The sequence below is a fragment of the Tripterygium wilfordii genome, chromosome 19, assembly GCF_013401445.1.
Source record: "Tripterygium wilfordii isolate XIE 37 chromosome 19, ASM1340144v1, whole genome shotgun sequence".
Lineage (NCBI taxonomy): Eukaryota > Viridiplantae > Streptophyta > Magnoliopsida > Celastrales > Celastraceae > Tripterygium > Tripterygium wilfordii.
The window spans coordinates 2223447-2237575 of NC_052250.1; the positions used below are offsets into that span (position 1 = coordinate 2223447).

Here is a 14129-nt window from a genome sequence, read left to right on the forward strand (position 1 = left end):
CTACCGCTGCAAAGCCAGCAAAAATATTGTCCTTTTTTTCATTACTAATCACCAGTTATTAAGAGATCAAGGAAAAAAGGATAGTTGATTCAGTAACAGTTGGTAAATAATAGTAAGAGATGTTCGATACAAGATGGGGATTTCCTTGCATTTTCATGGCTAGTTTGATACAAGAACCAAGATGAACATTCAGCCTAACGACTACGACTACGACGATGGACATCATCATTGTTATGCCTCCAACGTTTCTTCTTTGTACCCTTCTCTCTTCTTGAACTACTTTCTTCATGTCTGGCTTTCTGCAACTCTCCGTTTTCTTTCATCTTTTTCTTACCGGACTTGTCTCGAGAGGATGATTTCCTTTTCTTCCCAGAGGACTGAGCACTACCATCTCCAGCGATACCGTCTCCACGTGGTAGTGGGTCTTCTTCATCCTCATACTGCCAGTTGTAGAGAATTCCCTGCTTATCTCCATTGTGTAACTGTAATGGCTCCCCAGCCCCAGGCAGCAGGCTATCAAAAGTCATTTCTCCCGTAGATCCTCCTTTGCGCTCTAGCAAAACTGGGTCTGGTCTAATTATGGTACCAAGAATGCTTCTGTTGGGGCCTAGGCCTAATATGGTCTTTGGATTTGTCAAGGTCGAAAATGCCATACCAAAAGCTGATCGTATCTGAGCAACAAACAGATAAAGAGATTCCGTCAATATATAGTGTCATGCAATGAAGTTTAAACCTACTTTTACTCATTTCATGTTAAAAGAAAAAGAGTAGTCAGAATAAAGTCAATTATTGAGCCCATTTTTTCTTCAACAGAAACTAAACATCTAATGTCAAAATCCTATTAACATATGCACAAAATAGCAACTGCTCTCTGTCGTGAATTACGCCATTTTGCTCGACCTTTCTAAGATAACAGATCGTTACGTTATGTATTTAAAATGAAATAAAGCTCCATATGATCAAAAAACTAAAGCTTCGTAGACTCTGAAGTAATAGAAAGTTATGCAGAAACAGTAAATGTTTCAGTAAAACAGAAACATGATTGTGGAAACAATAAACTGTTGAACACACCTGGAAATAGTTAAAAGAGTTCTTCCCAATGTCGTTCTCTGGTGCCTAGTTAATCATTCGAAGGGAAATCGTCAATAAACGAACAGTTGAAAAAACAGCAATGTCACCAAAGGTGAAAAGGTTTTTATCAAATTGTTAATTTAGATTTGAAGCACCGGACAATGACAGGCTACCGAAAAGCAGGCCTGTTACATACTTAAAGTAGATCAAATACGTGAAAAGTGTGAAATAGCATTTTCTAAGCAGACATTAACATAATTTTAAAAAAAATAAAAATATGTATGCCAACCTGTGGGTCCTCAATTGAGATCAGAAAGGTCCGCCCTTTATTCATAAACCTAAAAAAGAAGAAACAAATATATCAAATCATTAAAATCGGAAGATAAATTTTCCTCCGATAAAGTTCCAGTCCATTCTTTTTACCCTCTGCTACTCTTTGGAAAGAAGATTCCTGCTCCGTTGCAAGATACGCCAACATCCGCCGTGTTCAATTTGCGTCCATAGAAATCAAAAAAGTGCACCTAATACCCCAAAAGCAACATATTTATATTTTATAAGAAATTATTAATCTATAATGTCATATTTTTCAATCCCTTAAAAAGTATATATATCTCATCTAAAATTACAAAACATCTGCTTCAACAAAAAATCCATTTGTCTTCTGATTTAAAATGAAGTTTCTATCCACTGTTTCTTTTTTATTGTATAAACAATTTATGGCAGTCAATTGATTGAAAGAAGTAACCATAACTATGCTAGTTGAGCCGGAGGCTATACCAGTCAACTTGAGAGTTCATGCCCATGACAACAGCATGAAGAAGAAAAAGGAGAAACAATACCCAAAAAAAGCAGCTCATAAGAACATACCAGAAGAACTCCCAAGTTGTGTTCTGGAACAGGATGGGATTCACGGAGACACTGCACCAACATGAATAGTTAGAGCAAAGCTATTAGCACTAATGTTCACAAGATGGGAACTAGATAGATGACAAATGAATAAGCAATAGCAGAAATCCACAAAACTATAAGACACAAGTCTTTCACAGAGAAGCCCTTAAATGGCCATACTAACTCATAGAGGAGACAAAAATCGAATAAGGAACGAAAATGCTTCATTTGCACTACAAACTACAATCATACAGTAGAAGGCACCAAGCATAAATACTATAGAACCACAGGAATTAGGTATTCTATTCACTCCAACCCAACCATCCAACCACCTAGCAGGAAAGTGATTTATGGCTTTCAGTTTTCATGTTTTACTAGGTTGTATTATAGGAGGGGGGCTTCGTCAAGAAAGAAGTGGACAGGATGATGGTTTCAGTCTCTTTGATCAACCAAAAGCTCTTCCCAAACAGAAGAAGCTTCTTCCAAAACATATGGCTTTCTGAATGTTGATGATGATATCTACACAGGTGGATCTTAATATCTTATGTACATTGCAAATATGTGCATCATATAGTGAAGTACCATGCAAGCGAAACAAGCTTGCACCTTTTCTATAAGGACTGCAACAGAAGCCTAAAAGCAGATTGTCAATCAACTCAGCCCTCCAAGGTTTCATCCAACTCATACAGACCATATCCTACAAATGGAGCCAAATGCCAAGGAATGACTCTCCCTCAGCCAATTGTGAACAAATTTAAAGCCAACCAAACAACGGTAAAGATTTCATCTTCCTAAAGTTAACATGTGTTCAACCACCATCCTTTTGCCAGAAATATATATATATCCAAATGAACTATAAACGTTTCCTCCACAGCAATTTTATGAATTCTTCTATAGGAAAGTGAGCATCATTAAGACATATGAACAAAAAGGGCTTTGTTTGTAATCCTACAGACATATGATCCATTTCAACATTTCACCTCTCAAACTGGGTAAATGGTATAACACAATTGAAGTTACTAAATTTTCTTTGAGATTATATTTCTGTGGGCCATTGCTGCTTACCACTGCCAATAAGCCAGTGATAAAGTAAAATAAGCCAGGTATAGTACCACATGCGATGGCTAATAGAGAATCACCATAGGGAAATTTGGGGAAAATTAAGAGTTATCACTTTCTTACCTGCAACATTGCTATCAGCATGGCAAGAAGGGCATAAGATCCTATCCCACCAGAATATACCTGCACATTTAAAACCATTTTTGAGTTGGGCAGAACTGGAGGGAATAACATTTTAATTAAAAAGGAAAATAGTAGTACCCTCCACAAATTATACTACCAACTGATACCTCATTAAGTTCTCTCTGTTGCAAGAATACTTTCAAAATCAAACACAGTGGCCTTAATGGAGGCCACTTGGATACTGCATCCTGGAAAGTTAAAAGCAATGCACAGTAAGTTCGTCATTGTTTCTTCTCATATAGTGTGCATAGTTCTAAAGAAATTTTGTTTGCTGCATCTGAAAAACATAGATACAATGCCCTCAAACAAAAACATAGTTATAAAGGCATAAATCATCTTATACTTGCATGTATGATAACTCTTGGGAAGTCCGTCGCTCATGCGATATAAAAGTTCTAATTTGACATTTTGACTTAATCGCGCAATCTTACAACATTGGGATCCCAATAAGGAGCTAGCCTGTAATTTTTGACATTCAACATGGTTTAAGCAAGTATGACAGAACAAAAGGAGAGACTCATCTTAAACAATTCTAATAGTTGATAGCTCACTCTTTTACTGCACACTTTTTTATTTATGTTATAGATTAATATGGTTTGTGCCTGGCATTCAAATTGTCTTTTTCATTCAGAAAGATAGGGGCTCTGGTATATTTCACATCCAATCTACCACAAATAAGTGCTGACTTTTGATGGAGTTTGCACGCAAATAATAGTGGTCAAGGTGTACTACTAAGCAAAAAAATTAACCCACAGCCATTTAGAATAGAATACTGGGTCCAAGTCTAAGTTCAATAAAAAAAAACATTGTGCACCCTCCAAATGCATTTAGGTCATAGATATTTGGCTAATAATATATCCACTGAATAAACCCAATTATCCTGCAACATACAAAACGTAGACCAAGACAATATATTTTCCAGACAAATACAAGCATGAACAACATTGATTTGAGACAGCAATATACTTTATCTGATCTAATCTATCAAAAACTCTAGAGTCACCTCCAAATCTCCTCGTAAATTTTTTTAGAAGGAATGTAAGCAGTTCGGAGGCATTAGTTCAACAAACCTTGATAAAATCAGCAGCTACGGGTCCATTTTGCACGTCAAAACTGTAGCCAGACAAATTATTGGAGAAAATTCAAAATTGAAAGAATTAAAAATTCAATTTAGGAACAAGAGAGTTAAGAATCAGATGGTGAAATATATGAGCAACAATTGCTGCCCTGTTTATAAAAAATTTACAATCTTGTGCATGCATCAAACATAAAATATGTAAAAATACGTACTGTTGACACCACCTCTCTATCGGAGACAATGCACCTATTCCCTATTCCAACCCCACCACCTCACACCCATTTACCTGTCCCATTTCCGCCTCTCTATCACCACCCACCATCGCCGTTTTTCCCCTTCCAACACCCTTACCATCCTTACTACCTCCCCCAACAAACGCTTCTGCCACCTCCACAATACCCCCTACCCATCAGTCACAACCCACCCCATTTTTCCCAACCCATTCCAAACATCCCTGTACCTTCAACTTCTTACCCAGGCCCACCCCCCCCGCAGCCACCTCACCCATCTTCTCCTCCGACATCTTATCCCCCGTTACCGCCACCTCACCCACCGGAGGCTTCGCCAAACTTAAACCTTACCCATCACAACCAAACAAACCCACCTTTACAACCGCAAACAAATATCAATTCCCACCAAAAAACAGAGGTGTCATGGGCCTCTCTTGTGGCAAACCCTCAAAAAGAGCACAGGGCTGGGGAGATCAGATTAGGAGAGGGTGGGGAGAGTATGGCAAGAGCTGTGGCAGTAGGCGGCAGAGGCTCTAGAAGATTCGTATCCATCGAGCGAAAATCTTTCGATTTATCACTGGAAGGGCGCAAAACAGATTTTCTGCGTATCACAGAAAGATCCAAAGGCCACCGCACCTCCGTGATTTTCAGCGAAACGGGCGTAGATTGGCTATGCAACTGTTTGGAAGACCTAAAAAGCCTCTCCCCTAAATCGCCTTGGTACCGTAGCAAAAAACTGGGAGAAAAAAAATGGGTTTTCCTTCTCCAGACCAACCAATATGGGCGATTTTGGTCTATCACTGAAATCTCGGGTGTCAAATCCTGGACGATTTTGATCCCTGAGGGTCTTGAAGGAAATGGATGGAAGGAGATGGAGATTGCCATTAGAGATCTAGCAATGGTGGTCCACAAAGGAATTTCTTCCCAACCCAGTAGGCAGGTTAAGACAAACCACACCAACAAATGTCCAAACTGTGGGTTCCACTTGACCGAGGCTATGGAATGGCCAAAACTGGGTAAAGTAAATGGACGATCTCTTACAGATCTTAATCGGTCGGAGAAAGGCGTCGTCGGCATGGGAAGACATGGTGCAAATCCCAAAAAGGACAAAGGAAAAGGACAAGTTGCAGAGCTGTACGGGAACAAGTTTCAAATTTCAAAATCTGTACCAGAAAAAATCTGGGCCCCAAAAATTTCGAGGCCCAAGGATGCAGGCCCAAGTAGTACTGATGCGGGCCCAATTAATTGTGATCCCTCGCTGGGCAATGGTACACATACAGAAAGAAGCCCATTTGATGGTAATCAGGAAAGTAGCCTTCATAGATCAAGCCCAGTCCTTGGGCTTACGGGTGAAAACAGAGATTTCGTCAACGAAGATGAATCATATGAGAGCACTATTGCTGAAGGGGTGAACTCTCGGGTCAGTACGCCCAAATCAAGCTTGCAACTCTCGCAGGTTTCTAACTTGGGCAGTGACAAAGAGACTGAGTATTCGGCAGATTTTAGTGGTGGGTGGAGAATCAAGGCGAACATAGAAGAGATCCTCCATGAGGCACACGATAACCCTGTTAGTATGGGAAGATCTGTGGAGGGAAACTCTCATGAAGACTGGAGGTTATTTCAACGATATTTGGAAGACCCGTATGCGGATCAAAGCTACTTTACAAATCAATCAAGAGATCTGATAATCGCAGAGTCTGGGGACAGTTTTGGGCAGGAGATTGCCCTTCCCCTTCAAAACGAGATACTTGCCCCAATCCCGCTCGCCATGTTTTCTTCTTATAGTTTTGGGGGGCAGCGAATATCGAACAAGGAAACACAATCGAAGTGGATCATTCAAAAGTTGCAACACATCAGGAAAATTTTGGGAATCACTTACTATGGCATGGAGAAGGAGGCTCTAGCCCTGTTAGAAGAAATTGAAAGGAGACGAATTGCGGATAAGGAGAATAAGGCTCTGGAAGTTTTGAATACACCCAAGAAAGCTGTGGGCAGGAAAAGGGAGCTTAAGAGGTTGGAATGCTCAGTAAATTATGAGAGGCCCTCAGGCAAGAAAGAGGGAACCAGTGGAAAGGGTCAGTCAAGTATTTAATGGATTGGAAAATTATTAGTTGGAATGTGCGGGGTTTGAACAAGGAGGATAAGCGGGCGATTGTTAGACACCATCTAAGAAAATGGAGGGGGAAGATTGTTTGCTTGCAGGAAACAAAACTAGCAGACTTTAATGCTTCCACTTTCCGTTCGGTTTGGGGAAGCAGTTGTGGGGATTGGCTTGCTATTCCAGCAAAGGGCACTGCTGGTGGAGTAGCCCTCATGTGGAATTACAACCATTTTGAGGTTACAAGCCATAAAATTGGAGAGCACTCTATTTCTGTAATTTTTCGCTCCAAGTGTGACTCCTTCATGTGGGCTTTCTCTGGTATTTATGGGTCTCCTTCTTCCAGAAACCTTGTTTTGTGGGAGGAGCTCTCTGATTTTAGACTGACGTGGAATGGGCCTTGGGTTATTGGGGGTGACTTTAATGATGTGTTATACCCGCATGAAAGGTCAGGGAATGGTGTGGACTCTATGGATATGAGGGACTTCCAAAGTTTTGTGTTCAGGTTCAATCTCAGAGACCTTCCGCTGCAGCAGGGGAATTTTACTTGGTCGAATATGCGCAAGCATCCTTCCCTCTCGAGAATTGATAGATTTCTCATCACTATTGATTGGGAAGACCACTTTGGTTCTGTCATCCAATCCCTCCTCCCCAGGCCTACTTCTGATCACCACCCGATCCTCTTGGAGAGTGGCTCTATAAAATGGGGCCCCACTCCATTTCGGTTCCAGAACCATTGGTTGGAAAATGAGACTTTGGAAGAGTGTGTTAGAAGTTGGTGGAGCTCTAGTCTTCCCATTGGTCATGCTAGTTTCAGGATTTCTGAGAAGTTGAGATTGATCAAGGCTAGATTGAAAGTTTGGAGCAAGGAGAATTATGGAGAGACTGATACCAGAATAAAGAGTCTATCAGAAGTCATAAAGTCACTTGATGATCAAGAAAATTCGGGGATTTCCCTCTCAGATGTTGATCGTGGGTCTAGAGAGACTAGCCGTAGAGAGCTTTCCAATCTTATTAAGGCAGAGGAATCGGCCTGGAGACAAAAATCCAGAATCTGTTGGCTTAAAGAGGGGGATAGAAACACGGAATTTTTTCACAGAATGGCCTCAATTCACAGGAATCAGAACTACATTAAATCTATGCGCATCAATGGCAGAGAAGCTACCCTTGAAGGGACTTTAAAGACAGATATTCCAGCTTATTACACGGCCCTGTTTGCAGAAAACTTTCAGTGGAGGCCCTCTTTCGATGATCTGCCCCTCAATGCCGTAAATGCGGAAGATGTGCTTTGGCTTGAAAGGCCTTTTGAAGAAGAAGAAATAAAGGCAGCCCTGGATAGTTGTAAGAGTGATAAAGCCCCGGGCCCGGATGGGTTCACTATGGAGTTTTTTAAGAGATTCTGGTCTATTGTGAAGGCAGACATTGTGGAAGTCTTTAATGACTTTCATAAGAACGCAGAGTTCGTGGATTCGTTGAACACCACCTTCATCACTTTGATTGCCAAGAAAGCTGGTGCCCATGACATCAAAGATTTCAGACCAATTAGCATGATTGGTAGCATTTATAAATGGTTGGCTAAGCTTCTCTCAAAGAGATTAAGTAAAGTTCTGGGAAGTGTTATCAACGAGGCTCAGCACGCGTTTGTAGAAGGTAGGCAGATTGTTGATGCTTCCTTGGCAGCAAATGAGATTGTTGACCATTATTCTAGACTCAAGAAAACTGGTATCATGTGCAAGCTGGACATGGAAAAAGCCTTTGATAATGTGAGCTGGAATTTTTTGTTCAAAGTTTTGGAGAGAAAAGGTTTTGGGAGGAAGTGGATTTGCTGGATAAAAAAGTGTGTTACTTCAGCTTCCTTTTCAATCTTGGTGAACGGGGCTGCGACAGAATTCTTTCACTCCTCAAAAGGAGTTAGGCAGGGTGACCCCCTGTCTCCCCTCCTTTTCATTTTAGGAATGGATATCCTGAGCTGCATGTTGGATAGAGCCGTCTCAAACGGCATTCTTGAAGGGGTCACTATCAGCAATAGAACAAACTCTGTCATTGTGTCTAATCTTTTATATGCAGATGATGTTTTGTGCTTTTGTGGAGGAAGTGTGGAGCAAGTTAACATCCTTCGCGCCATCCTTTTAGGGTTTGAAGCTATCTCGGGTTTGAAGGTCAACTTAAGCAAAAGTCATATCATTCCTCTGGGAAGCACTGGAGAGGTTGAAGTTTTAGCTGAGGCTCTCGGATGCAGCATTTGCAACTTGCCCACAAATTATCTCGGGCTCCCGCTTGGTGCTAAACATAAAGATCATAATATTTGGAGCCCTTTGATTGCTAGTTTTGACAAGAAGCTGTCAGGATGGAGAAGAAATTGCTTATCAAAAGCTGGAAGGTTAACGCTGATTAAGAGTACCCTCTCTAACCTCCCAGTTTATATGATGTCTATCCTGCCCATTCCTTCCTCAATTGCTGGTAGAATCGAGAAGATCATGTGCAGATTTTTGTGGGGTGATTCCTTGGAGAGCAAGAAGATGCATTTGGTGAATTGGAACTGTGTCAAGCTCCCTAGAGAAGTCGGAGGACTTGGGATAAAATGCCTGTTGACTTTTAACAAAGCCTTACTAGGCAAATGGTTATGGAGATTTGCCACCAGTAGGAATCAATTATGGAGGAGAATCATCGCTTGTAAGTATAGCACTGAACATAGTGGTTGGTGTACTAAGCAGAGTAGAGACCCTCATGGATGCAGCTTGTGGAAATTCATTAGAAAGGGTTGGGAGGTCTGGCTTGCTTTGACTTATTATCAAGCTGGTAAAGGAAACTCTATAAGCTTCTGGAATGACGTCTGGATTGGAGACACTTCTTTAAAGGATTTGTTCCCGAATCTTCACTGTCTAGCTACACAAAAGGGGGCCTCCATCTTACAGTTGCTTCAAACTCATGATAGAGATACTTCTTGGAACATCACCTTTACTCGTGAGGCCCAAGATTGGGAAGTGGAAATGTTTACTAGGTTCTGGCAGTTGGTTTATGGTGCAAAAACCTATCCCACTAAAGAAGACAAAATCTGCTGGAAGTTGGAAAACAGTGAGTTGTTCACGGTGAGCTCCTTTTATAAAGAGCTTCTAAAGGACCACATGCACCTTGGTAACAATCGTTTCCCATGGCTCTGGTTATGGAAGTCTAAGGCTCCTCCTAGAGTTATCTTCTTTAGCTGGGAGGTTGTTTGGCAGAGAATCTTAACTCAAGACAAGCTGCAAAGGAGGGGCTTCTCTCTTGTGAATAGATGCTATTTGTGTAAAGCAGATTCGGAGTCTATTAATCACCTGTTCCTGCGATGCCACTGGTCCAGAAAGGTCTGGGAAAATGTTTGGAAGATGTTGGGGCTATGGTGGGTCTCTCACAATACTGTAGAAAAAGAGCTACTTGCGTGGGCTTCTATTGGAAAAGACAAGCACCAAAAGAATTTCTTTCAACTCATTCCTATGTCAGTTATGTGGCTGATTTGGAAAGAAAGGAACAACAGAATCTTCGAAAATAAGGAATCCTCCCTAGACTTGTTTATTGTAAATTGGTTTGCTTGTCTAAAATTCTGGAGTCTGTCTTTCCCTAGAAATGTTTTTGATCTTATTAACTACTCGTCCTTGTTGTAGTTGTGGGTTGCACCCCTTTGGTGTTTGAATAAATTTTTCTATTCAAAAAAAAAAAAAATATGTAAAATACGATCTGCTACATCAATAATGCAAAGGCTAAGCGAAAAATCTTAAGCAGGTCTTACTTATAATGGACAAGAAAAAAGGAAAAGCATTGGCACTAACCTCAAGAATAATAGTTGCAAAAACAAGAAAGTGGTTATTTCAAAAACAATCTCCAGAATCAATTAGCAACTACAGACTAAGATCACCACCGGAAATAAGAATATAACAGGAACCAATATTATGTAAATTCACGCATATTTGTTCAACCAAGTCTTCAACTCTGAAACTTTAATAGAAAGTTTTTTACATCTTGTGCAATAAAATCTCATAAAAACTCCTTTCAAGAGACTTAGAGTCACTAAGAGCCTAAGAGCCAACAATAAGAAAACACCAAGCCAATGAATATATCTGACATTGTCACATCTAAAAGTCCAAAACAATTAGAAGAAAATTTTGACCATTTTCACATCTAAATAATCGTTTGATTTTCAAATGAGTACAAAAAATGAAAGTGCCAACTGACCAAAATGATGTCAATAACAAAATAGTAAAAAAATAATAATAATAAATTAAAACCTACAAACAAATTTCTCTTCAGTGTTGTCTGAATAACTTAGAGCTCATAGATAACAAGGGCAAAATGCCTTTACCAATTAGTAATATTTAATCCAACACAAGGGGTATGGAAAACGACCTTACATCGAATGCAACACCACTCTTCTTTTCTACAAATTTGATAATGGGCACGCGAGCCCTTGCAATCACCTAAGAAGTTAAAAGACAACAAAATCAGATTATGAGTGAAACAACAGTGATATCTTAGTCGATTGGAACGCACCTGTATCTTTTTTGCAATTCCCCTCTGTGACAAAGCCCTAGAGAGAGCCTGCAAACCAGGTTGTGGGTTTCTGATACCTGACCCAAGAATCACAACCTACAATTAATAGCATAAGCCAAATCGCCCAATTTACTTCGCTAATTCTAAAATTTTCTATCCATCAAATGACATTCCACTATGGCAAAAACTCCAAAGAAAATGCTTAGCTTCCAAAGAAAAATTAGTTTTAACAAACTTATAGCTATGAAGAAGAACTAAAAAACATAGATAAGCCATGCATTCCATAACAGAATGTCAATAAATCATGCTACAGGCATAAAATCAAGCCTCGATATGTTATGTAATGCTGGTCAGTAGGCAACTCCGTGTTAGGCTGTTAATGGAATTCCTAGGAAAACAATTTTTCATGCTTAACTCATAGTTGTCAAAAGCACAAAAAGCGCTCGCCTAGGCACACAGGCACAGCGAGGCGCATTAACTGAGTGCTTAACAACCTTAACTGAGTGCATTAGGCAGGAGCATCACTCAAGGACCATTCAAAGAAAGCATAAGTATTCAACTACATTAAGGTGGAGACAAGTTCGGATACCACTGTTCATTTTACCATAAAATCCAAAAGTTTAGATTCTAAGATCCAGATTATCCGGAACTTTAGGAATTGGCACAAAACATTCAGCTTGTATGCTGGCAGGGACAGGCAAATTATAGTGTATGCAAAGATTATTTTACAAATAACGCAAAGATGGAGATTAAGTAAGAAAAAGGTACAGATATCGTACAGAAGCATGTAACCCAAGTACATGGAGAAAAATTTAGTAAGAGCAATCAGTAATTAAAACAGTGGAAGTAACATAAAGCAGCACACTTACATCAATATCACTAGTAGGCAGATACAGGCCAGTCTTGAATGACCCAAAAACTTCCACCTGCAAAGCAACAGCAGTAACAAAACTTCATTACCTTTAAGCCTTCTAAGATTTAAATGGAAGGAGGGAGGAAAACACGGTACCCTGCAGTTGGGCCAGATATATTTAATAACACCAAAGACAGATTCTACTGCCATGCCGCGGGAAGCTTGTTCTTCAGGAGTTGGAGACAGAAAATCACAAAAATCCACTATTTCTGCAACATAAACAAAAGAGGACAGGTCACGGCACCATTTGATACATAGACATTATAATTCTGCTGATTGTAATGACACTTCTCAGACCCTATTCAACAAGATCGAGTACAGGCTAAAGTATTCATTTTGTTCAGGAAAGATGGGTTGAATTTCATTAAGTCCGTCAATGTTACTTGCTTCAATTAATTCACTAACATCTTCAAGTCGGAAAAAATTAAGTTGCTCCAATTTTACTGGTGTCAACAAGCAGTGAATGCCCAATTTCAACAGAGAAGAGAACAGAGAAACGACAATATTCAATTCCCTTTATAGAGCACTGAAGCCAACAGATTACACCATGCATTAAAGCACTTTAATTTCTCAGCCTTGCAAGTTTCCCTAACCATATAAAGCGAAAAAGTAAACAAATCGAACAAAAATTCCTTTCTTAGCTCTTAAAATTTGATACCTTTATGTAGCTGAAGCATAGGGCTCTTAAACCTGCTATTCCCACTAAACCACCATGCACTCTCGAGTCTAGGCTCAATTCCTCTAACAGGAGTCACCGGTTCAGCTAGTGCACTAGCCGGCGTCACCAGCTCAGGCTCTGGCTCTCCAACATTGAGAGAGAAGAAATCCGGCGCCGCAGGATCTGGTTCCACAGCAGCGTCGAGCGTAGACAGTGAAATCTCATTGCGGAATACGCTGTAGGGCTCCAAGGCATCATCAGACAGCGGGGATTGGACATCGGGAGTGGTGGGTGCTGTTCCGAGAGAGAAAGGAGTTAGGGTTTCGTAGAGATAGATTGGGGTTTGCGTTTCCGTATCGCCGCCGTCCATCGCAGTTTGTGATTAGAGAAAAGGCGGTGCAAACGGAGCTTTTGAATTGCGGTTTATATAGGTAAAAGGTTTTGCAATATGTCCTAAACCTGATACGGGTTAGGACACTTTCAAAGGTAAATTTAGGGATGATAAAAAAATCGATTCTGAGCATTATTCGTAGGGTATCCAATTCGTTTAAAACCCAAAAACCAATCTTATAGGTTTTGGAAACTGTTTTTGTTTTTGTTTTGGTTTTGGTTTTCAAACCCGTCACGGTTTAGAGTTGGGTTTGATTTTTGGTGTAAGGTTTAGGGTACCCGAACCGTTTGATAAAAAGATACATTATAGTAATAATATTATAAATCATCTATAAAGGTATACTACTAGGATACTAAATTATAACATGATAAAGCATATTAAAACGTATATATTTATAGAAGCATACTAATAAAACTATAAATTAGATTAATTTGAATTATAAAATCATAATTAATATAAATCATACTCAATATTAATTTATATTAATATAATTATCAAAGAAAAAAAATATTAAAAGTTAAACGGTAAATGGGTAGCCGATGGTAAACAGTTATGGAACGGTTCCGGGTTTGGAAATTTAAATGGTTTTGGAACGGTTTTGGTATAGAGTATCTTAAATGAAAACGGTTTTGGTATTTACTAATTGGAAGGTACCCGATCCGTTGTCATCCTTAGGTAAATTGTTGTTAGACCAAGAAAGATGTTGTCTTTTATTAATGTGGTTGTATTGAAAAATGTGTTTTGTTGATGTGATTGTATTGAGAGACGTGTTTTGTTGATTGATTGTATTGGGGACAACATGGAGGCATAGAATGTTGTTAGCCTCCATGTTAGATGGAAATGGATAATGTATAGAAATTTGTGTTTTGTTGATGTAGTTGTATTGGGAGACGTGTTTTGCTGATGTAATTGTATTGGGAGCCGTATTTGGCTTGATTTTTTGTATAATAGAGGTGGGACCGGACCAATTTTTTGTTGGTCCAGCAAATAGGGCACCATTGCAGTTGTCCTTAATCCTAAAACAAAAATGGTTCAT

At 39.7% G+C, this 14129-nt stretch overlaps 1 protein-coding gene across 1 annotated transcript; it reads right to left on the reverse strand.

The window, feature by feature from the left end:
- Positions 1–66: 66 nt before the first annotated feature.
- Positions 67–13123, reverse strand: LOC119985783 (terminal nucleotidyltransferase 4B-like). The gene is made up of 13 exons (XM_038830164.1): positions 12703–13123; positions 12141–12253; positions 12001–12057; positions 11132–11227; positions 10988–11058; positions 4272–4314; positions 3309–3389; positions 3142–3201; positions 1939–1989; positions 1495–1592; positions 1361–1409; positions 1072–1116; positions 67–671 (listed from the first exon to the last, which is right to left on the reverse strand). The coding sequence occupies exons 1-13, from the start codon at positions 13070–13072 to the stop codon at positions 195–197; spliced, it is 1611 nt and encodes a 536-aa protein (XP_038686092.1). The 5' UTR covers positions 13073–13123; the 3' UTR covers positions 67–194.
- Between the last annotated feature and the right edge of the window lie 1006 nt (positions 13124–14129).